This window comes from Staurois parvus, unplaced genomic scaffold, assembly GCF_062004578.1.
Source record: "Staurois parvus isolate SC_StPar_1 unplaced genomic scaffold, SC_StPar_1.0 ptg000058l, whole genome shotgun sequence".
Classification (NCBI taxonomy): domain Eukaryota; kingdom Metazoa; phylum Chordata; class Amphibia; order Anura; family Ranidae; genus Staurois; species Staurois parvus.
The window spans coordinates 862,804-884,836 of record NW_028317854.1 but is presented as its reverse complement, the minus strand read 5'-3'; the positions used below and the strand labels follow the sequence as shown (position 1 = coordinate 884,836).

General features: G+C 44.3%; 1 protein-coding gene across 1 annotated transcript in view; it reads left to right on the top strand.

Moving 5' to 3' along the window:
* LOC149469842 (multidrug and toxin extrusion protein 2-like) overlaps positions 1–22,033 on the top strand; it is a 147,634-nt gene that overhangs the window by 33,889 nt on the left and 91,712 nt on the right. The window contains exons 2-3 of the mRNA XM_089668440.1: positions 8,061–8,162; positions 9,595–9,663. Of these exons, the coding sequence (XP_089524566.1) occupies positions 8,061–8,162; positions 9,595–9,663 (171 nt within the window). The remainder of the gene's footprint in view (positions 1–8,060; positions 8,163–9,594; positions 9,664–22,033) is intronic.

Sequence of the window (22,033 nt, the reverse complement as noted above, 5' to 3'; positions counted from 1 at the left end):
ACGTCCAATATACAACTGCGCATGCGCAAGGTCTTCAATGCGCATGCGTGAACCGAAGCCGTCCAGCAACAGTATATAGTCCCTACAGGGAAACAGTAACCACATAGAACAGTGCTGAGAGTGGTTATCAGAAAAAAAAAATCACTTAGCCAAGATATCTATAAGCCTACCTGCCATCTAGGGATAGATTTGGGAATCACAGCAAGAAATAGTAAAATAAGAAAACACAGGAAACAATTACATTCATACCATGAGAAAATGATTCCATTAGCTATATATGTGCCGATAGGGTCTAATCTTATGTTTTGTAGCTGCTCATTAAAAAGAATATTAAATCAATATTATGAAGAGGGGTTTAGGTTCGCAGGCAATTCATATTAAGACAAGCATAACGGAATAAATTCCAAGAAAGCTACACCCTGGGCGTCCATACAGTTACACCTAGGAGCGCAATATGGCACAATTGAACCAATATAAAATGAATATAATTCCTATATAACATTCAGGTGAGCCGAGCGGGTCCCCATTCTGAACAGTATTTATTCCCAAATCACATATTTGATCATCAACCATAATACAATAATATCATATAATGCACAAGTGTCATAATAAATTACATTAATCAATTTATAGAATTCACAATAGTATATGAAGATCTTATTAATAAGTCCTTAATGTGGGATAGTCTAGGGCAGGATATATGAGATTATGAAACCCATAAAAAAGGTTTAAAATTCAACTACTCATTCAGGCCTGGATAACGAGTAGCATTGAGCTTATAAATCCATCGCTGTAGAAGTTGTAGAAGTTTTTGATCATAATTCCCTCCTTGTGCTTGTGGGGGAATGTGTTCCAATGATATAAATCTAATCATTCCCAGACTGAAGTTATGATATAGACCTACACAGGGGCGGACTGACAACTCATGGGGCCCCTGGGCAATAGGGGATCATGGGGCCCTTGTGTCCTTGCCCAAACTCAAAAAAGCCTATGAAAAAGGTACCAGGGGAATCTCATGGGGCCCCCTACTGACCCCGGGCCCTCGGGCAGTGCCCGAGTTTCCAAATGGTCAGCCCGCCCCTGGACCTACATGTTTACTAACAGGGGTTACCATTCTAGCTTTTTTTGTCAAAGCTTAACCAGTTGCCGCCCGGCCTTTAGCCAGATGGCAGCCGGGCGAACAGCTCGTCCCTCCGGGTGGATGCCATATGGCGTCGTTTCAGGCATGCGCATTGTGCCTGCCCACAGGGCCACGCTGCGGCGCAATCTGTCACCAACCATGTACCTCGGACACAGCCGATGACAGATCTGTGTACCGGTCCCGTTGCCAGTACCATGTGACCTGCTGTGACCAATCACAGCAGTTCACATAACAGTTGTACACAATGGATGGCTTCCTTTCACGCCATCAAGTGTATACAAGGGTGTCTAGCTGTAAATGGTCACAGCAATCACCAGGGGCGTATTTGCCGTGAGGCAAACTAGGCATTTGCCTAGGGCGGCACTTTTCAGGGCGGCGGCATGGCGGCAGTGCCGCCCCCCTTTCCCACGGAAGGGACACTTCCGTGGGAAAGGGACAGGGGCAGGGCCGTCATGGCTGAGGGACCGGCTACAGAGGAGAGCAGAGCGGTGTGCGGATCACAGGTGTACGCTCGGAGTGCGTGAGGGGCGGGGCCCGCTGTCAGTGTGCCGGTGTAGCAGCAAGATGAATCCCCACGTGAAGATGTGAAGATAATCTGCAGGAAGTCCAGAGGAAGGAGGAAGCAGAAGAGGACGAGGTCAGGGGGATCGGAGCCGGCCCGCACCTTTGGAGCCACTGCCGGAGATCGTGGGGGAGAAGGGACACAGGAATGATCCTAACACCATCTGGAGGAGCCGCTGCTGGACAGGTAAGTGCTTGGAGGACTGGTGCTCCCTCGGTCCTGTCTCACTGTCCCCTGATACACTGCCCCCCCCACCTGTTCTACTTCCCTCCCCCGTCCCATTGCCTCCCATCCATCACACTGCCCCCTGCCCCCACATGTCACCCGGCCCCACACCTGTTCCACTTCCCCCTCCTGTCCCCCACATTGTTCCACTACCACCCATCTGTCCCCACTGCCCCCCACCTGTCCCTCTGTGCTTCTCCTGTCCATCTGCCCCTCACCTGTCCCTCTGTGTTCCTCATGTCCAGCTGCCCCGATCCTGTCCCATGCCCCCTCTCACGCTGTCCCCCACCTATCCCTCTGCGCTTCTCCTATCCCACTGCCCCTCACCTATCCTTCTGCGCTCCTCCTGTCCATCTGCCCCTCACCTATCCCTCTACGTTCCTCCTGTCCCTCTGTGCTCCTTCTCCTGTCCCACTCCCCTCACCTGTCCCACTGTGCTCCTCCTGTTCCACTGCCCCTCACCTGTCCCACTGCGCTCCTCCTGTCCCACTGCCCCTCACCTGTCCCACTGCGCTCCTCCTGTCCCATTGCCCCTCACCTACCCCACTGCCCCTCACCTGTCCCACTGCGCTCCTCCTGCGCCACTGCCCCTCACCTGCCCCACTGCGCTACTCCTGTCCCGCTGCCCTGATCCTGTCCCATGCCCCCTGTCAAGCTGCCCCCCATCTGTCCCTCTGCTCTCCTCCTGTCCCACTGCCCCCCACCTATCCTTCTGCGCTCCTCCTGTCCCACGGCCCCTCACCTGTCCCACTGCGCTCCTCCTGTCCCACTGCCCCTCACCTGTCCCACTGCCCCCCACCTATCCTTCTGCGCTCCTCCTGTCCCACTGTCCCTCACCTGTCCCACTGCACTCCTCCTGTCCCACTGCCCCTCACTTGTCCACTGCGCTCCTCCTGTCCCACTGCCCCTCACCTGTCTTACTGCGCTACTCCTGTCCCGCTGCCCTGATCCTGTCCCATCCCCCCCGTCATGCTGCCCCCTCCCGTCACTCTGCCCCCCATTTGTCCCACTGCGCTCCTCCTGTCCCACTGCCCCTCACCTGTCCCACTGCGCTCCTCCTGTCCCACTGCGCTCCTCCTGTCCCACTGCGCTCCTCTTGTCCCACTGCCCCTCACCTGTCCCACTGCTCCCCACCTATCCTTCTGCTCTTTTCCTGTCCCACTGCCCCTTACCTATCTTTCTGCGCTCCTCCTGTCCCTCTGTGCTCCTTCTCCTGTCCCACTGCCCCCCACCTGTCCCACTGTGCTCCTCCTGTCCCACTGCCCCTCACCTGTCCCACTGCTCTCCTCCTGCCCCACTGCAGCTCACCTGTCACTTTGCGTTCCTCCTGTCCCGCTGCCCCGATCCTGTCCCATGCCCCCGTCACGCTGCCCCCATCTGTTCCTCTGCGCTCCTCCTGTTTCACTGCGCCTCACCTGTCCCACTACACTCCTCCTGTCCCACTGCCCCTCACCTGTCCCACTGCCCCCCACCTATCCTTCTGCACTCCTCCTGTCCCACTGCCCCTCACCTGTCCCACTGCCCCTCACCTATCCTTCTGCGCTCCTCCTGTCCCTCTGTGCTCCTTCTCCTGTTCCACTGCCCCTCACCTGTCCTACTGCATTCCTCCTGTTCCACTGCACCTCACCGGTCCCACTGCGCTCCTCCTGTCCCACTGCCCTTCACCTGTCCCACTGCGCTCCTCCTGTCCCACTGCCTCTCACCTGTCCCACTGCCCCCCACCTATCCTTCTGCGCTTTTCCTGTCTCACTGCCCTTCACCTGTCCCACTGCCCCTCACCTATCCTTCTGCGCTCCTCCTGTCCCTCTGTGCTCCTTCTCCTGTCCCACTGCCCCTCACCTGTCCTGCTGTGCTCTACTGTCCCACTGCCCCTTACCTGTCCCTTTCCGCTCCTCCTGTCTTGCTGCCCTGATCCTGTCCCATGCCCCCGTCACGCTGCCCCCCACCTGTCCGTCTGCGCTCCTCCTGTCCCACTGCCCCTCACCTATCCTTCTGCGCTCCTCCTGTCCCACTGCCCCTCACCTGTCCTTCTGCGCTTCTCCTGTCCCGCTGCCCCGATCCTGTCCCATGCCCCCCGTCACGCTGCGCCCTACCTGTCCCTCTGCACTCATCCTGTCCCACTGCCCCTCACCTATCCTTCTACGCTTCTCCTGTCTTACTGCCCCTCACCTATCCTTCTGCGCTTCTCCTGTCCCACTGCGCTTCTCCTGTCTCGCTGCCTCGATCCTGTCCCATGCCCCCCCGTCAGGCTGCCCCCTTCCTGTCCCTCTGAGCTCCTCCTGTCCCACTGCCCCTCACTTGTCCCACTGCACTCCTCCTGTCCCACTGCCCCTCACCTGTCCCTTTGCGCTCCTCCTGTCCCGCTGCCCCAATCCTGTCCCATGCCCCTTTCACGCTGCCCCCCACCTGTCCCCCTGCGCTCCTCCTGTCCCACTGCCCCTCACCTATCCTTCTGTACTCCTCCTGTCCCACTGCCCCTCACCTGTCCTTCTGCGCTTCTCCTGTCCTGCTGCCCCGATCCTGTCCCATGCCCCCTGTCACGCTACCCCCTACCTGTCCCTCTGCGCTCCACCTGTCCAGCTGCCCCAATACTGTCCCATGCCCCCTGCACGCTGCCCCCCACCTGTTCATCTGCACTCATCTTGTCCCACTGCCCCTCACCTATCCTTCTGCGCTCTTACTATACATCTGCCCCTCACCTATCCGTCTGTGCTCCTCCTGTCCCTCTGTGCTCCTTCTCCTGTCCCACTGCCCCGATCCTGTCCCATGCCCCCTGTCACGCTGCCCCTTACCTGTCCCTCTGCACTCCTCCTGTCCAGCTGCCCCAATACTGTCCCTTGCCCCCTGTCACGCTGCCCCCCACCTGTCCCTCTGCACTCATCCTGTCCTACTGCCCCTCACCTATCCTTCTGCGCTTCTGTCCCACTGCGCTTCTCCTGTCTCACTGCCTCGATCCTGTCCTATGCCCCCCCCTGTCACGCTGCCCCCTACCTGTCCCTCTGCGCTCCTCCTGTCCAGCTGCCCCAATACTGTCCCTTGCCCCCTGTCACGCTGCCCCCTACCTGTCCCTCTGCGCTCCTCCTGTCCCACTGCCCCTCACTTGTCCCACTGCGCTCCTCCTGTCCCACTGCCCCTCATTTGTCCCAGGGGCGTATTTGCCACGAGGCAAACAAGGCATTTGCCTAGGGCGGCACTTTTCAGGGGGGTGGCACGGCGATGTAAGTATAATTGGTGTCGGTGGGAGTAATAGTGCCCCATCATTAGTGTCAGTCTGGGAGGAATAGTGTCCCCTCATTGGTGTCACTGACACCAATGAGGGGGCACTTTTCCTCCCACTGACACCAATGATGGGGCACTATTCCACTGACACCAATGATGGGGCACTATGCCTCCGGGCCTCCCACTGACACCAATGATGGGGCACTATTCCTTCCACTGACACCAATTATGGGACACTATTCCTCCCACTGATACCAATGATGGGGCACTTCCTCCCACTGACACCAAAGATGGGGCACTATTCCTCCCACTGACACCAATGATGGGGCACTATTCCTCCTACTGACACTAATGATGGGGCACTTCCTCCCACTGATACCAATGATGGGGCACTATTCCTCCCCCTGACACCAATGATGGGGCACTATTCCTCCCACTGATAGCAATGATGGGGCACTATTCCTCCCCCTGACACCAATGATGGGGCACTATTCCTCCCACTGATAGCAATGATGGGGCACAATTCCTCCCACTGACACCAATGATGTGGCACGATTCCTCCCCCTGACACCAATGATGGGGCACGATTCCTTCCACTGACACCAATGATGTGGCACGATTCCTCCCACTGATACCAATGATGAGGCACTATGCTTCCGGGCCTCCCACTGACACCAATGATGTGGCACTATTCCTCCCACTGACACCAATTATGGGACACTATTCCTCCCACTGATAGCAATGATGGGGCACTATTCCTCCCCCTGACACCAATGATGGGGCACGATTCCTCCCACTGACACCAATGATGTGGCACGATTCCTCCCACTGATACCAATGATGGGGCACTATTCCTCACACACTGACACTAATGATGGGGCACCATCATTGGTGTCAGTGTGAGGAATAGTGCCCCATCATTGGTGTCAGGGGGAGGAATAGTGCCCCATCATTGGTGTCAGTGGGAGGAATAGTGCCCTATCATTCGTGTCAGTGGGAGGAATAGTGCCCCATCACTGGTGTCAGTGGGAGGAATAGTGCCCCATCATTGGTATCAGTGGGAGGAATAGTGCCCCATCATTAGTATCTGTGGGGGGAATAGTGCCCCATCATTGGAATTTGTGGGGGGAATAGTGCCCCATCACTGGTGTCAGTGGGAGGAATAGCGCCCCATCATTGGTACCAGTGGGAGGAATAGTGCCCCATCATTGGTATCAGTGGGAGGAATCGTACCCCATCATTGGTGTCAGTGGGAGGAATAGCACCCCATCGGTGTCAGTGGGTGGGGCTCTAATAGGAAGAGGTGGAGCCTAAAGAGGAAGCGGTGGAGTTTGCAGATGAAAGGGTGGGGCAAATTTAGATGCGGGGGTTGCCCGATTTTAGTCTTGCCTAGGGCAGCACAAAACCAAAATACACCACTAGCAATCACTTGCACAAGCTGGGCCAATCACAGCCCAGCTGTGTCATGTGATTAGCCATGCCCAAATCACAGCTAAGCACGAAAAAAAAACCCTGAATGAATTGATTTCATTCAGGTAAATGCTTGCTTGTAGCAAAGAAAAGAAAGCAAATAGTGTAAAAAAAAATACTAATCACTTCCCCAAAGTAGTACAATGTTACTATGGTAACATTATACTACTTTGGTCATAGTGAAATGTGAAAAAAAAAAAGAAAAAAAAATGTAATAAAAAAGAAAAATCATTATTTTTTTTTTCTGTACTGTCACCAGTCAGTGTCCCTGATCACCGCCATGCCAGTTATATGATGACGCTGTACCGCACTGGTGACAGTATGTAAAAAAAAATAGTGAAAATAATTTTTCTAATTTCTTCATTTCCGAAAAATTATGACAAAAAAATTACAACTTCAAAAAGCTTGCCATGCCTCTTATGAAATACGTCGGACTGTCTACTTTGGGGTCATTTGGGGGATATCTGTACTGTTCTGACATTCTTGGAGCTCAAGAAATTAGATTGGCTGTCAGTACTTCAGGATTGATCAATTTTCAGATCTATCCCATAGATTGTGAACTCTATAACTTTCCTACAGACTAAATAATACATTCTAATTTGGGTTATTTTCACCAAAGAAATGTAGCAGAATACATCTTGGCCTAAATTTATGAAGAAAGATTATTTATTTGCAAACTTTTATACCAGAAACAAAGAAAACCGTGTTTTTTTTTTCAAACTTTTCAGTCTTATTTTGTTATTTTAGCAAAAAATAAAACCCCAGTGGTGATTAAATAACACCAAAATAAAGCTCTAGTTGTGTGAAGAAAATGATAAAATTTAAGTTTGGGTACAGTGTTGTATGACTGCGCAATTGTTAATCAAAGTGTGAGAGCGCTGAAACCTGAAAATTGGCCGGGGTAGGAAGGAGGTAAAAGTGCCCGGTATGGAAGTGGTTAATTGAACAAGCTGAAGTTAGATGCTGACCGGTTACCATGCACAGCTGCACCAGATTTTGCACTTTCCAGTTTTAGTAAATTAACCCCTATGTGTCACTTATGTCTGCTGTTTCATTCCTCTGCTATCTGCATGAGTCACTTCTGACAGATTTTTCTGACACCAATAGAATAGGCAAAAAGGTCACAGTGGAGAGAGCTCCAGCACACGGCCTGTGATTGACAGCCTCAGCTCTGTTCCTGTGTGCGGTGTGATGGGAGGTGTGTCCCTTCACTCCAATCAGCTCTCACTGAGCTCTACAGAATGTAACTTCAGCTCACAGCTCTGGAGGCTCAAACAAACTGTATAAATTTTGGACTTTGAACAGATGTAGAGTAGAGAGGGCGACACATAAACAGGTAGAATGTATGTCAGAAGATTTGTTTGAACTCTGTATATCACCCACTTTACTGGGTATATGTGAGGGTTTACAACCACTTTCATGTAAAATTTCCTTTTCTTTCAGTTCTTATCTCAATTGGCGGGATATCTTATATACGTGGTGAGTTCCATGTTCTGTGGCCATTTAGGAAAAATTGAATTGGATTCTATCACGCTTGCTGCAGCTGTAAGTATTCACTTTTTTACTGCTCATCTTTTACTCTATTAAAGAAGGTTAGGGACTGCGGCTGGAGCTACAGAAGCTGTAGCAACTGATGCGGCCACCTGCTCTCCTTGCGACCCCGCTCCAAGTGAAAAACAAATTGTCCCTTAGCTTCATATAAGGGCTCCAGATGCACTGTTTTTGAGGTTCTGCAGAGGGTGGCTCAACAACCCGAGGGCACAATTTACTAATCACCTGGCCACGATTGACTGGTAGATTGCTATCAATGGGTTTCCGACCCCTGCTCTAGAAGACAAGGGGAATTGACTGAGCAACAGCCTGTGAGACACTGAACTGCCCTAATTAAAGTGGAACTTCACTCTCTCAATCAACGTTGACTATTTTTCATCCTTATGCTCAGGGGCGAACTGACAACTCATGGGGCCTCTGGGCAATAGGGGATAATGGGGCCCTTGTGTCCTTGCTCACACTCAAACAACACCCAAAAAAGCCTATGAAAGGTACCAGGGGCATTTCATAGGGCCCCCTACTGACCCCGGGCCCTTGAGCAGTGCCCAAGTGCTCGAATGGTCAGTCCGCCCCTGCTTATTCTCTCAGTATTAGTAAACACTGTAGATAGGAATCTATTTCATATTTAGTTGTTTTAAATTTTTTTATTTTACATTTCTTCAGTTACTTCCTGGTTTCCTGCCTAGGCAGATGATGTCCTACATCCCAGGAGCCTTCAGGAGGGGAAGAGGGGCTTTCTAAGCTAAACACGCCCTCCTGCTTGTATGCTTGAACTAAGGGCAGATGGAGTCTAGGAAGTCAGTGCTACATGAATCATCTGCCCTTACACAAGATGGCAACAGACAGAAATGCTAGGCTGGTATTTTTACATGGATGGATGGCTGAGTTTGCTTTGAATATTAAAAAATGAATTAAATAGCATTTTTGTGGTGCTCAGAAGCAGTGTAGTTCCACTTTAATTAACCCCTGCTCCTTTGAATAATGTGCAGTCAACTACATTTTTCTAGCAGCCTACTCTAATCTAGGGTGCTACATTACAAAGCAAGGCACACAAGTACATCCATTCTATGTCCAGTAACCCAGCTATCCACATTTTTAGAAATAGTTTTTGTTATTTTTGTCAAAACTCCATTTTTATACCTATACTGTACCTCGTGCTGTATTTATGTGAGCACACATATATTTGCACTCTACAGGTTTTGAATAAATAAGCAGCAAGCAGGTATTTACTCAGACCCTGATACAGGGGATAAAGGCCACATGTCTGAGAAGGTGAAAGAAAAATGCATTATATTATGCAATAAGAATGCATTCCAGTATTTTTTTTTAATTTGTAAGTATTGTAGTAATTATGAAATTACTTTTTACAGCTCCTCTATGTTGTACAATGTATGTCTGAATGTTCACTAATATATCTCTTTTATAGGTTATAAATATAACTTGCGTATCAGTTGGTTATGGAATGAGTTCTGGATGTGATACTTTAATGTCACAGGTATTTCGTTAAATGATTTTTCTTTTTTGATACCTTATTTTGCAAATAAATTCTGTGACATTTAGCTGGATATGCACATTGGAATGCCGTGGTTCCAATGTGCATATCTGTTCCAATCTGCATATGTGTCTGTTCATTCATTTCTTCATCTGTTTATCTCTCTATTAGGGCCATATTCAGGTACTATTCTGCTTTAGACAAATATGAATGAGGATGCTCTTGTGCACAAGTATCACCCTTTGGCCCCTTTCACACGTGCAGACCGTTGACTTCATCAGTTCACTCATGTTTTTCAAAGAAAAAACAGTTTTCATCAGTTTACCATCAGTTTTTCATCAGTTTTTTACATCCACTACCTATGTAAAAACAGATTCAAAAATGGACAGATTGTCTATCTACATCTGTTTTTCAACTGTTCAGTATTTTAACAGAACAAAATAGGGATGCAGATGTATTCAGATGATCATTTGTTTACATCCGTTGTTCCATAGAGATGCATTGATGTCCGTTTTTCATTCGTCAACAGATAGATGAAAAATGGAAAACAGTCTGCACATGCGAAAGGAGCCTTTAGGGGAAATTTAAAAAAGATCTGAGACAAATTCTGCCTAAACTGGTGCAGTTGTACATAGCTGTCGATCAGTTTCTATCTTTCTTTTTTCCCATAGCTTAGAAAACGAACATTTTTTAAAAGCTAATTGGCCGCTGTAGGCACATGCTCAAGTTGAGATAAAGTGTTTCTCAGACACCTTTATTAATTCCCACCTTGTGTCATTTGATTATTTTAGAAAAATACTGTTGAAATGCACAGAATGGTCTTCCTTTTTATATGAAAAAAATCTGATATACAGATCACTAAACAAGAAAAAGTGATGGTTCAATCGTGTAAGGTGAAATATAAAGAGCCTTAAGACTTCTCTAAACTCCTTGTCTAATCTTATTGTTTATTTGTTCTTATTGTGATCCTTTGTACTGTATACAGGTGAAACTCGAAAAATTTGAATATCGTGCAATAGTTCATTTATTTCAGTAATGCAACTTAAAAGGTGAAACTAATATATGAGATAGACTCATTACATGCAAAGCAAGATAGTTCAAGCTGTGATTTGTCATAATTGTGATGATTATGGCTTACAGCTCGTGAAAACCCCAAATCCACAATCTCAGAAAATTAGAATATTGTGAAAAGGTGCAATATTCTAGGCTCAAAGTGTCCCACTCTAATCAGCTAATTAAGCCATAACACCTGCAAAGGTTTCCTGAGCCTTTAAATGGTCTCTCAGTCTGGTTCAGTGGGAATCACAATCATGGGAAAGACTGCTGACCTGACAGTTGTGCAGAAAACCATCATTGACACCCTACATAAGGAGGGAAAGCCTCAAAAGGTAATTGCAAAAGAAGTTGGATGTTCCCAAAGTGCTGTATCAAAGCACATTAATAGAAAGTTATGTGGAAGGGAAAAGTGAAAAGAAAAAGGTGCACAAGCAGCAGGGATGACCACAGCCTGGAGAGGATTGTCAGGAAAAGGCCATTCAAAAGTGTTGGGGACTTTCACAAGGAGTGGACTGAGGCTGGAGTCAGTGCATCAAGAGCCACCACACACAGACGGATCCTGGACATGGGCTTCAAATGTCGTATTCCTCTTGTCAAGTCCCTCCTGAAAACAAACGTCAGAAGCGTCTTACCTGGGCTAAAGAAAAACAGACCTGGTCTGTTGCTCAGTGGTCCAAATTCCTCTTTTCTGATGAGAGCAACTTTTGCATCTCATTTGGAAACCAAGGACCCAGAGTATGGAGGAAGAATGGAGAGGCACACACTGCAAGATTCTTGAAGTCCAGTGTGAAGTTTCCACAGTCTGTTTTGATTTGGGAAGCCATGTCATCTGCTGGTGTTGGTCCACTGTGCATCATTAAGTCCAGGGTCAACGCAGCCATCTACCAGGAGATTTTGGAGCACTTCATGCTTCCTTCCGCAGATGAGCTTTATGGGGATGCTGACTTCATTTTCCAGCAGGACTTGGCACCTGCCCACACTGCCAAAAGCACCAAAACCTGGTTCAATGACTGTAGGATTACTGTGCTTGATTGGTCAGCAAACTCGCCTGACCTGAACCCCATAGAGAATCTATGGGGCATTGCCAAGAGAAAGATGAGAGACATGAGACCGAACAATGCAGAAGAGCTGAAGGCCGCTATTGAAGCATCCTGGTCTTCCATAACACCTCAGCAGTGCCACAGGCTGATAGCTTCCATGCCACGTCGCATTGAGGTAGTAATTGCTGCAAAAGGGGCCCAAACCAAGTACTGAGTACATATGTATGCTTGTACTTTTCAGAGGTCCGATATTGTTCTATGTACAATCCTTGTTTTATTGATTGCATGTAATATTCTAATTTTCTGAGATTGTGGATTTGGGGTTTTCATGAGCTGTAAGCCATAATCATCACAATTATGACAAATCACAGCTTGAACTATCTTGCTTTGCATGTAATAAGTCTATTTCATATATTAGTTTCACCTTTTAAGTTGCATTACTGAAATAAATGAACTTTTGCACGATATTCTAATTTTTCGAGTTTCACCTGTACATGCTGTATATACATATTTGGGTTGCAGGGAGAATATGTATGCTACATGCATCATTTTTGCAAAATTTTTATTGTTATTTCCAAAAAATACAGGAAAATAATATTAAGAAAAAGTACAAAAATTGTGGTGTTACCTCATCCCATTATCAGTATAAATAACATGTAACCATTGAAGATTAGTATCCAAATATATAATCATCCCATAACATAAAGTTCAGTAATCAAGGTTACATTAATGCTAACAAAGTGAAAACATTAATTATAATCAGTGTGATATTACAGCTTTGGTCTAAGCGTTGATGAAATGTCTCCCAAACCGCGAGTTAGTTATAATTTCAGAGTATACCCAGAGTATATTTATACAAAAATAAAAAAATTAACGCAACTAAAAATAAACTAAAGATATTTGAGTAGAGAATCCTAGTGTCTTAGCTCTTAGGATGTGAAACAGTAAGGTTATAGAGCAGGGGTCCTCAAACTTTTTAAACAGGGGGCCAGTTCATGGACCTTCTCACTGTTGGGGAGCCAGACTATAGTTTGAAAAAAATATGAACAAATTCCTATGCACACCGCACTTGTCTTATTTGTAGTGCAAAAAAAAAAACAGGAAACAGCAATACAATATTTAAAAAGCACTGTACACGAATGCACTGGACACCGCAATGCATTATACACTGTAACGCACTGGACAACAAAATGCACTGTACTCTGTAATGCACTGGACACCGCAATGCGCTATACACTGTAACGCACTGGACAACAAAATGCACTGTACTCTATAATGCACTGGACACCGCAATGCGCTATACACTGTAACGCACTGGACAACAAAATGCACTGTACTCTGTAATGCACTGGACACCGCAATGCGCTATACACTGTAACGCACTGGACAACAAAATGCACTGTACTCTATAATGCACTGGACACCGCAATGTACTGTATACTAATGCACTGGACGCCGCAATGCGCTATACACTGTAACGCACTGGACAACAAAATGCACTGTACTCTGTAATGCACTGGACACCGCAATGCGCTATACACTGTAACGCACTGGACAACAAAATGCACTGTACTCTATAATGCACTGGACACCGCAATGTACTGTATACTAATGCACTGGACACCGCAATGTACTGTATACTAATGCACTGGTCACCACAATGCATTATACACTGTAACACACTGGACACCGCAATGCACTGTACTGTGTAACGCACTGGACACCACAATGCACTGTACCTGGTGCCTGGTGTACTCTCCTCCTCTCCTGTTGCTCCTCTGGCTGCAGCAGTTGAAATCAGGGACTTATGGGTCGCTGCTCGCTAGGTCCTCGCGGCTGAAGACCCAGTAAGCAGCCTAGATATTTGTCGGTCTGGTTTTTTTTCCGTTATTTTTTTTTTTTGTCCGGCTGGCCTGGTGGGCCGGATAAATGCCTTTGGCAGCCCGTAGTTTGAGGATCCCTGTTATAGGGGATGTTTAATTACTGGAGTTTTATTCTGCCCAAAGAGTTAGAAAAGTTAAGCTTTGCATACTACTCTGTGTATTGGAAGGGTGTCATTAAGAGGGAAATTTCAGAATCAGATAAGGTATGTTCCCTGAAAAGCTTCCTCCTGTCGAAGAAACATTTAGTAGGGCCAAAGAACTGGACTATAGTATCCAATTTTTCGATGTACATTAAAGATTTCAGTTCTTTCTTCACCATAGCAACATTTGGAGATGATGCTGATGTCCAAGATTTTTCCCCACCGTCCTATATGCGCGCCCTACCCGCACCGCTAATCGCGGCTGTCAGTCACCGGGTCCCCGCTGGAGATAACCCGCCGGTGCCTGGTGATTACTGAGGATCTCCGATGGGGAAGAGGGTTGCTTTGTTTACTAACAGTCCTCCTCCCTGTTGGCTCGGCGACACTGCCCTGTATGGCTTGCACAGCACAGCCATTCAGAGCAGTGTGCTTACAGTGAAGCACCAACACACCACTCCCCAGTAAAACACAGCCCAGCACACAGTTAACCCTTTGATCACCCCTCATGTTATCCCCTTCCTGCCCAGTGCCATTAGTACAGTGTCAGTGCTTTTTTTTAGCACTGATCATTGTATTGGTGTCACTGGGGATGTCAGTGACACCAAGTCAGTTCCCCCCAGTGTCCAAAATACCCACCGCAGTCCCGCTATAAGTCGCTGATCGCCGCCATTATTAGTGAAAAAAAAAATTCCAGTATCTATACCGCCATTTGTAAACGCTATAACCTTTACGCAAACCAATTTACATGTATTGGTATTTTTTCTTAGCAAAGATGTGTAGCAGAATACATTTTCTCCCAAAATTTATGACGCGATTTGATTTTTTAGATTTTTTTCCTGGGCATGTTTAATAGCAAAAAGTCAAAAATATTGTTTTTTTTCTCAAAATTGTCAGTCTTTTTTTTTTATTACAGCGCAAAAAATAAAAAACGCATAGGCAATCAAATACCACTGAAAGAAAGCTCAATTCATGGGTGCAGCATTGCATGACCGCGCAATTGTTAGTTAAAGAAATGCAAAATATGGCCTGGTCAGGAAGGGGGGTACATCCTCAGGAGGGCAAGTGGTTAATGTAACTCTTCGGGCCATAAGTAAACAAAGGTAAAATCCATGGAGAAATAGATGTTCATAGAGAAGATAAGGTTCGACGTTTTGAAACAGAAGAGTAGGGTTTTTTAGGAATAATCTTAGAAGTGATTCCATGAATAAAATTAAGTACTTGGTCCCAGAATGTTTAAATTATATGGCAATTCCACCTGCGATGACCCAATGTAAGGCGCAGTGTGCCGCACTAAGAATATGTGGATAGTGTAGGATCAGTTTTATCTATCAGAAATGGTATAAAAGCTCTATGCTTTAGCTTAAATTGAGTCTCTCTCCAGTTTTCAATGATGATTAAATTATAAATTTTATATAATCTCTCAAGGAGAGGATTTCAGAACCTTGCTCTCCTCCATTCTCTGACCAGGAGAAGCATACAAACTCCCCGGTCTTCTCTATGGGCCATAATTAGTAGGTAGAAGTCTAGCCCATAGTCCCCTCCAAAAGTCCCTGTTCCGGTCGGGTCTGTCACAAATTCCAATAATGAGACAGGCATCTAAAACCTTCCCAAAATGTTTTTTATGCCACAAATAATCCATGCCTCACTTATTCCAGATAATACCCGTTATGCAGTCTAGTCTATGGGAGTGGATGGAGACGCAGAATCTTTTGTAGCACTATCCATTGGGTTTGGACCACTGTAGCATCTGACGAGAGTTATTTATTTTGGGGCACTTATTGCAGGATGTGATAGACCAAGGCAGATGGCAAGCACAGGCAATAATTGATAATCTGGCTCCATTAATAACCCAGAAATTGGTTCCCTTCTGAATAGATAATTGGGTTCAGTGACATATCTACAAATGTCAATCAGGAATGGATGCTCCCTGCTTTTGCTGAAGATCAGGGTTCAGAGATCCTTCATGAAATGGACATTTTTAGATCTTTAAAATATTATTCTTCTCTGACTCAACACCCTAGGAAGAGGTTCATTATTCGGAGTGGAACTGAGAATAGGACAAACAACTTCTTCGGAGTGGTACTGAGAATAGGACAAACAACTTCTTCATGAACTAGCACATGCTATATAGTCCAGGTAGCATCACCCCAGCCAGAGCCCCTGGTTATGTGGGGTCATCTGTTCTTACCTTGACTTCAATAAATGCCTCAGTACTACTGGCACCTCCGATTACACACTTTATCAGAGGTAGGTTAGAAATGAGACTCGAGACTTTGTAGCAAATAACAGAGTATATTGACAAGTAATTATCACATAAGTCAGGGTATAACAGTGAAAAAATGTAACACAATACACCAGGGGCGGACTGACAACTCATGGGGCCCCCGGGCAATGGGGGATCATGGGGACCCTGTGTCCTTGCCCAAACTCAAAAAAACCTATGAAAAAGGTACCAGGGGCATCTCATGGAGCCCCCTACTGACCCCGGGCCCTCAGGCAGTGCCCGAGTTTCCAAATGGTCAGTCTGTCCCTGCAATACACTAAGAGTTTCTTAAGATAATTATGATACTGCAGTACACTCAAATCTGACTAGCATAAACTGTAGCTCTTTTCACTAAATGAGCAGCAAAAGGCATCCAAGATAGGCACCAAACACAGCTAGAGGCTAATGGGCTCTTACAATGAGGGAGCTACGCCTAGGCATTTTGTAAAAGACAAGTACAATGTAATGGCAACTGCCTTCAAGGGCCGTTACAGGCCTAAAGTAAGTCTTCTGCTGGCTACATTGGGGCCCTTGAAGATGTTGAAGCTCTTATTAGTGTTCATGTCATGTACCTGATAGAAGTCTGAATTGACGAGGTCAGCCTCTCTTGTATCTCCAACCCAGGCCCCACTAAAGGTGGAAAAGATGGTGTCGAGGGACAGGAGAAACACGAGTGCCTGTGGGTATTGATTTTAGAACTTGCAGCTGGTGGTGTGGCCTTGGTGAATCAAGCAGGGCATCCAGTCAGGAACAGAGGAGATACTAGAATGGCCATCTGATATAATGGATAGCCAGGACAAGCACTCGGCATGACTGTAGAGCCAAACTGGAGCCAGAAGAGTAGTCAGAGTAATAGCCAAGGTCAGCAATGAGCAGGTGATGAGGTACCAGAACATCAGACAGCGACAAGGTCAGGAAGAAGTCAGGATCAGATAACGATGAGCAGAAGCATAAACAGAATCCAACAGCAGGTCAATGGTAATGGATACACACAGGATACAGCAGGACACAGGGAATTAGCTGAAGACCGGTCAGCACTGAGAGAGAGTAAGAGCCTCCTTTAAATAGTCCGTCTGGCGCCAGAAATTGTGGGCACTCTCCCGTGTGCATGCTCCTGTGGGAGCGCATTCTTGCACGCATGCGCAAGCCTATCCTCATTTCTGTTAGCAATGCACCCTTGCTCATTTCTATGCGCAATATTGCATGCATGCGCATTTCTATGTGCCAGCCGCCGTACAGGAATTGCCTTACAGTTCACTAGTCCTGCACCCCAGTTAGATAGTCTTAAGAAACAATGAGTTCATTAGGACACTGCAAAAGAAGGGGCCAGATAATGTGTTAAGGTTCTGCAATGCATGCTTAAGCCAAATTGGACTAGAGATGCCTACTAGTGGACAAGTGACAAGAACTTGGGAAGACAAAATATGATCAAACTTCACAAGGAATTTGCACAGTGTCAGCAAACAGGACAATAATGGCTTGATGACCCTCTCACCAGCTTCCTCAGATCTGCTGCAGCAGGCTTTGCCATTGGAGGGGCCCTTTTAAGTGTGATGATGATTCCAAATGGCTTCCTGGAATGGTGGATGGTGATCCCACTGGCATAACAGTGAGCTGTTGGTATCTCTAAAGCAGACCTGTGCAGCAGAAGGATGAGAACACTATGTAGGGCTGTAAGCTCTGACTCCACGATGGCAAGAAGACAAGCCTCAGAGTGAGATCTGGCGATGACAGATAGATGCAGACACTTAAAAAATCTCAGTGATCGGCAGCAGCTGCAAATGGCTCTCTGGACTGCGCTCACTCAGCTATGAAGTCACGAACCAGTCCCTTCTTTTCTCATTCTCTGTCCCTCCCAGAAGCAGCATCACTTATGGCCCAGACTACATCTCCCAGTGTTCAGTGTTCCATATTTGAGACTTGGAAGCTCGAAGTCTCTACGAGCTCCATCATGTGACTGAAAAAAGGAACTGCATTCAGGCAATTTTACAGTAATACATTCCAGTCACTGCATAATCCAATAATACCGATTCATGATGTTTTATCGTGTTGAACCAACCAGAGTTACTGCAAGAGTTTGGCAAGAGAGCTCTGGAATTCTTTGTACCCTGATTTCATTAAGTATCTTTCTTGCAAGAATTATCCTCCCTTGTAATGATATATCAAAATACACAGCAAAAATCCCAATATAATATCCCAGAAAAGTTATCCACCTCCACCCTTGAAGGCCAAACAAACAAAATTATAAGACTTTTCTTTTTAACAGAAAAAAATCAAAATCAAAATAAATATATCAACACAACAAACAATACAAAAAAGTGTCCAAAATATCAAAAAATATCAAAAATAGTCCCTACAAGTATAGACAATTGTTCTTTTTCTTCTTTCATCAAAAATTTCCTTCTAAACACCCGCAAATCCTGATGACAATACACCTCAAAAAGAAAAAACTCGACATAGTGTCATACCTTTTAAACTCTCCTCCTTTATTTAGCAACTCACATTAAAATTTGGGTGAAGCAGCTCCTCCTCATAGGGATACAGGTGTAGACAAGTTTAGGGAAACATTGGCCACATGTTCCCACTTCCAAGATGGCCGCGATCGCACTTCCGGTCAGCGTCGATACGTCTCACGTCACGTGTTTCTGACGCGTTTCGTCACTTCCTATGACTTTTTCAGAAGGGTAAGGATGTCTGCGCATCGACTCCTTATGTACCGCCCTTCATACACTAACGGCACCTCTAACCGCCATCTTGGAAGCTGGAAAACGCCGCCCACATTTATCTACATTACGCCCTACTACAGCAATTAATCTAAAGGCTATTTGCATCTTATCCCAAACCCTGTGCCTCTATAATATCATTTACAACACAGAGTACGCCATTATATATACAACATCAATAAAATTGGGAATAAAGACGCCAGCATACAGATATATATATCTCAATAAATTATACACATATATATACTCCATATTATTCTACCTCACCCCTTAAACCAACCTTGTAAAATCTCTCAGCGCCACAACCTTATACCATTCTTTAAAATCCATTAGAATATATCTATCCCCATTAGTATATGCAAATTAATATATTACACATACCCAATACTCCCTCTACTGGTCAAAAAATAGAACAACCCCTATATAAAATTATTACCTTAATTCTATCCTATTTTCTTATAGAACCCCAAATGCAATTACTTAAATCCATAAATATCATCGTATAACATATATATCAATATCAATATACACCTCTACCATTTTCCCGTATATCCAGACACATATCCTAACACCTAATAAAACGTTTTTTCTTTTTTCTTATAATAATACACTATAATCAAATACATATCATCAAATAATTCATAACTTAAATCATCCTTCTATTACCTTTATAATTTTACAATTGTCAATCTTATATTATGTTACCTCCATGGGTCCACATGTTAATTTCATGAATCCATATAACCTTTCCTCAATAAATATGGGTTTTTTTTACAATTCCCTATAAGGTAAATATAATGTATTAAATCTAAAATATTATTTTATTAAAATATTAATTAAAATAAATATTAAATTAAAAATCTGAAATAAAACAGTTCAATTCTAATTCTATATTTAAACCATTCGGTTTCAAAGTATTCAGTTTAAAAATCCAATAAGTCTCATTTTGTGAAATACTTTTTACCCTATTGCTTCCCCTCCAATGGGAGTCCACCGTATCTATACCACAAAACTTAATTCCCCTAGGGTCAGAGTTATGATATTCTTTAAAGTGTCGTGAAACGTTATGGTCCTTTTTACCTTTCATAATATTGACTACATGTTCTTTTAATCTGGTACCTAAATTCCTTTTACTTCTTCCTACATATTGTAATGGACAAGGACATTCTAACACATAGGTTACATACTTAGTGTCACATGTAATAAATTTTTTTATATTAAATTCTTCTCCTGTATGAACCGATTTGCAACTCAAGATTTTTTTCTCCTTCGTACCTGTTACTTTACAAATTTTGCATTTTTTACAAGGATAGAACCCCTGTAGATCAAACATCCTTGTTTTTTTAGGGGGTGAGATAACCCCCTTAACTAGTAGGGTCCGTAAATTGTCACTTTTTCTATAAACAAACTGGGGTTGGTTAGGTAACACATTACTTAATATCTGATCTTTTTTCAGGATAGGCCAATATCTTTTAAAAATGCCCTCTATTTCTTTGTACTGACAGTTAAATTTTGAAATAAAAGCAAAATCAGCTACATTTTTTTCTTCTTTCCTCTTAATTTTAGTCTTTATCTTAGTTTCCCCTATATAGTTTTTACTAACTTTAAATCTAGCTTTTTCTAGTTCTATTGGATTATACCCTTTCATTACAAATCTTTGTTTTATCAATTCAGATTGTGTAATATAGTCCTCTAATTTGGAACAGTTCCTCATTAATCTCCCACGAATCCATTGGGGATGATGACAACTCATCGTGGGAATAAACCCATTCCTGTCAGTGGGAATAAACCCATTCCTGTCAGTATCCTTAAAAAAAGTTTTAAAACAAATTCTATTTTCATATTTAAAAATATTCAAATCTAAAAAATTGGCCGATTCCCTATAAATTTTACATGTTAGTCCCAGCCCATATTCATTATCTTTAATAACATCTAGAAAAATCTGTAAATTCTCTTCCGTACCCTCCCAGATGATTAAAATGTCGTCAATATATCTTCTCCAAATTTTAAGACCTTCCCATTGTTTGCCAAAAATGACCTTATCTTCCCATTTTGATAAAAGGACATTTGCCACACTTGGGGCAAACTTGGCGCCCATCGCCACACCCTTTCTCTGTTCGTAAAACTCCCCTTTATACCAAAAGAAGTTCTTGCTCATACTAAACTTGAGCAATTGGATGATGAACTTCCTCTGTTTCAAATGTAAGTCTGAGAAATTCTTCAGACCCCATTTCACAGCCTCAATACCATCATGATGTCTAATATTAGTGTAAAGGGAATTAATATCTATTGTTACAAAAAGGGTATTCTGTGAGATCTCCAATCCTTCTAGTAGATCTATCACATCTCGGCTATCCTTCAGATACGACGGCATTCCCTTCACAATTGGTTGCAAATAGAAGTCTGCATATTCCCCAATTCTCGAATGTATAGACCCAATACCATTGATAATTGGCCTACCCGGGGGTTTCGTCAGGCTTTTGTGTATTTTAGGTAGAATATAAATAAACGGGGTTCTACAATGTGAGGGAATTAAATATAATGCTTCTTTCTCATTTAAAATTTTGTTCTCTTTCGCTTGATTCACTAATTTTTTTAACTGTTTTTTATATAAAAATATCGGATTTTTTAAAATCTTCACATAACTGTTCCAAATTAGAGGACTATATTACACAATCTGAATTGATAAAACAAAGATTTGTAATGAAAGGGTATAATCCAATAGAACTAGAAAAAGCTAGATTTAAAGTTAGTAAAAACTATATAAGGGAAACTAAGATAAAGACTAAAATTAAGAGGAAAGAAGAAAAAAATGTAGCTGATTTTGCTTTTATTTCAAAATTTAACTGTCAGTACAAAGAAATAGAGGGTATTTTTAAAAGATATTGGCCTTTCTTGAAAAAAGATCAGATATTAAGTAATGTGTTACCTAACCAACCCCAGTTTGTTTATAGAAAAAGTGACAATTTACGGACCCTACTAGTTAAGGGGGTTATCTCACCCCCTAAAAAAACAAGGATGTTTGATCTACAGGGGTTCTATCCTTGTAAAAAATGCAAAATTTGTAAAGTAACAGGTACGAAGGAGAAAAAAAATCTTGAGTTGCAAATCGGTTCATACAGGAGAAGAATTTAACATAAAAAAATGTATTACATGTGACACTAAGTATGTAACCTATGTGTTAGAATGTCCTTATCCATTACAATATGTAGGAAGAACTAAAAGGAATTTAGGTACCAGATTAAAAGAACATGTAGTCAATATTATG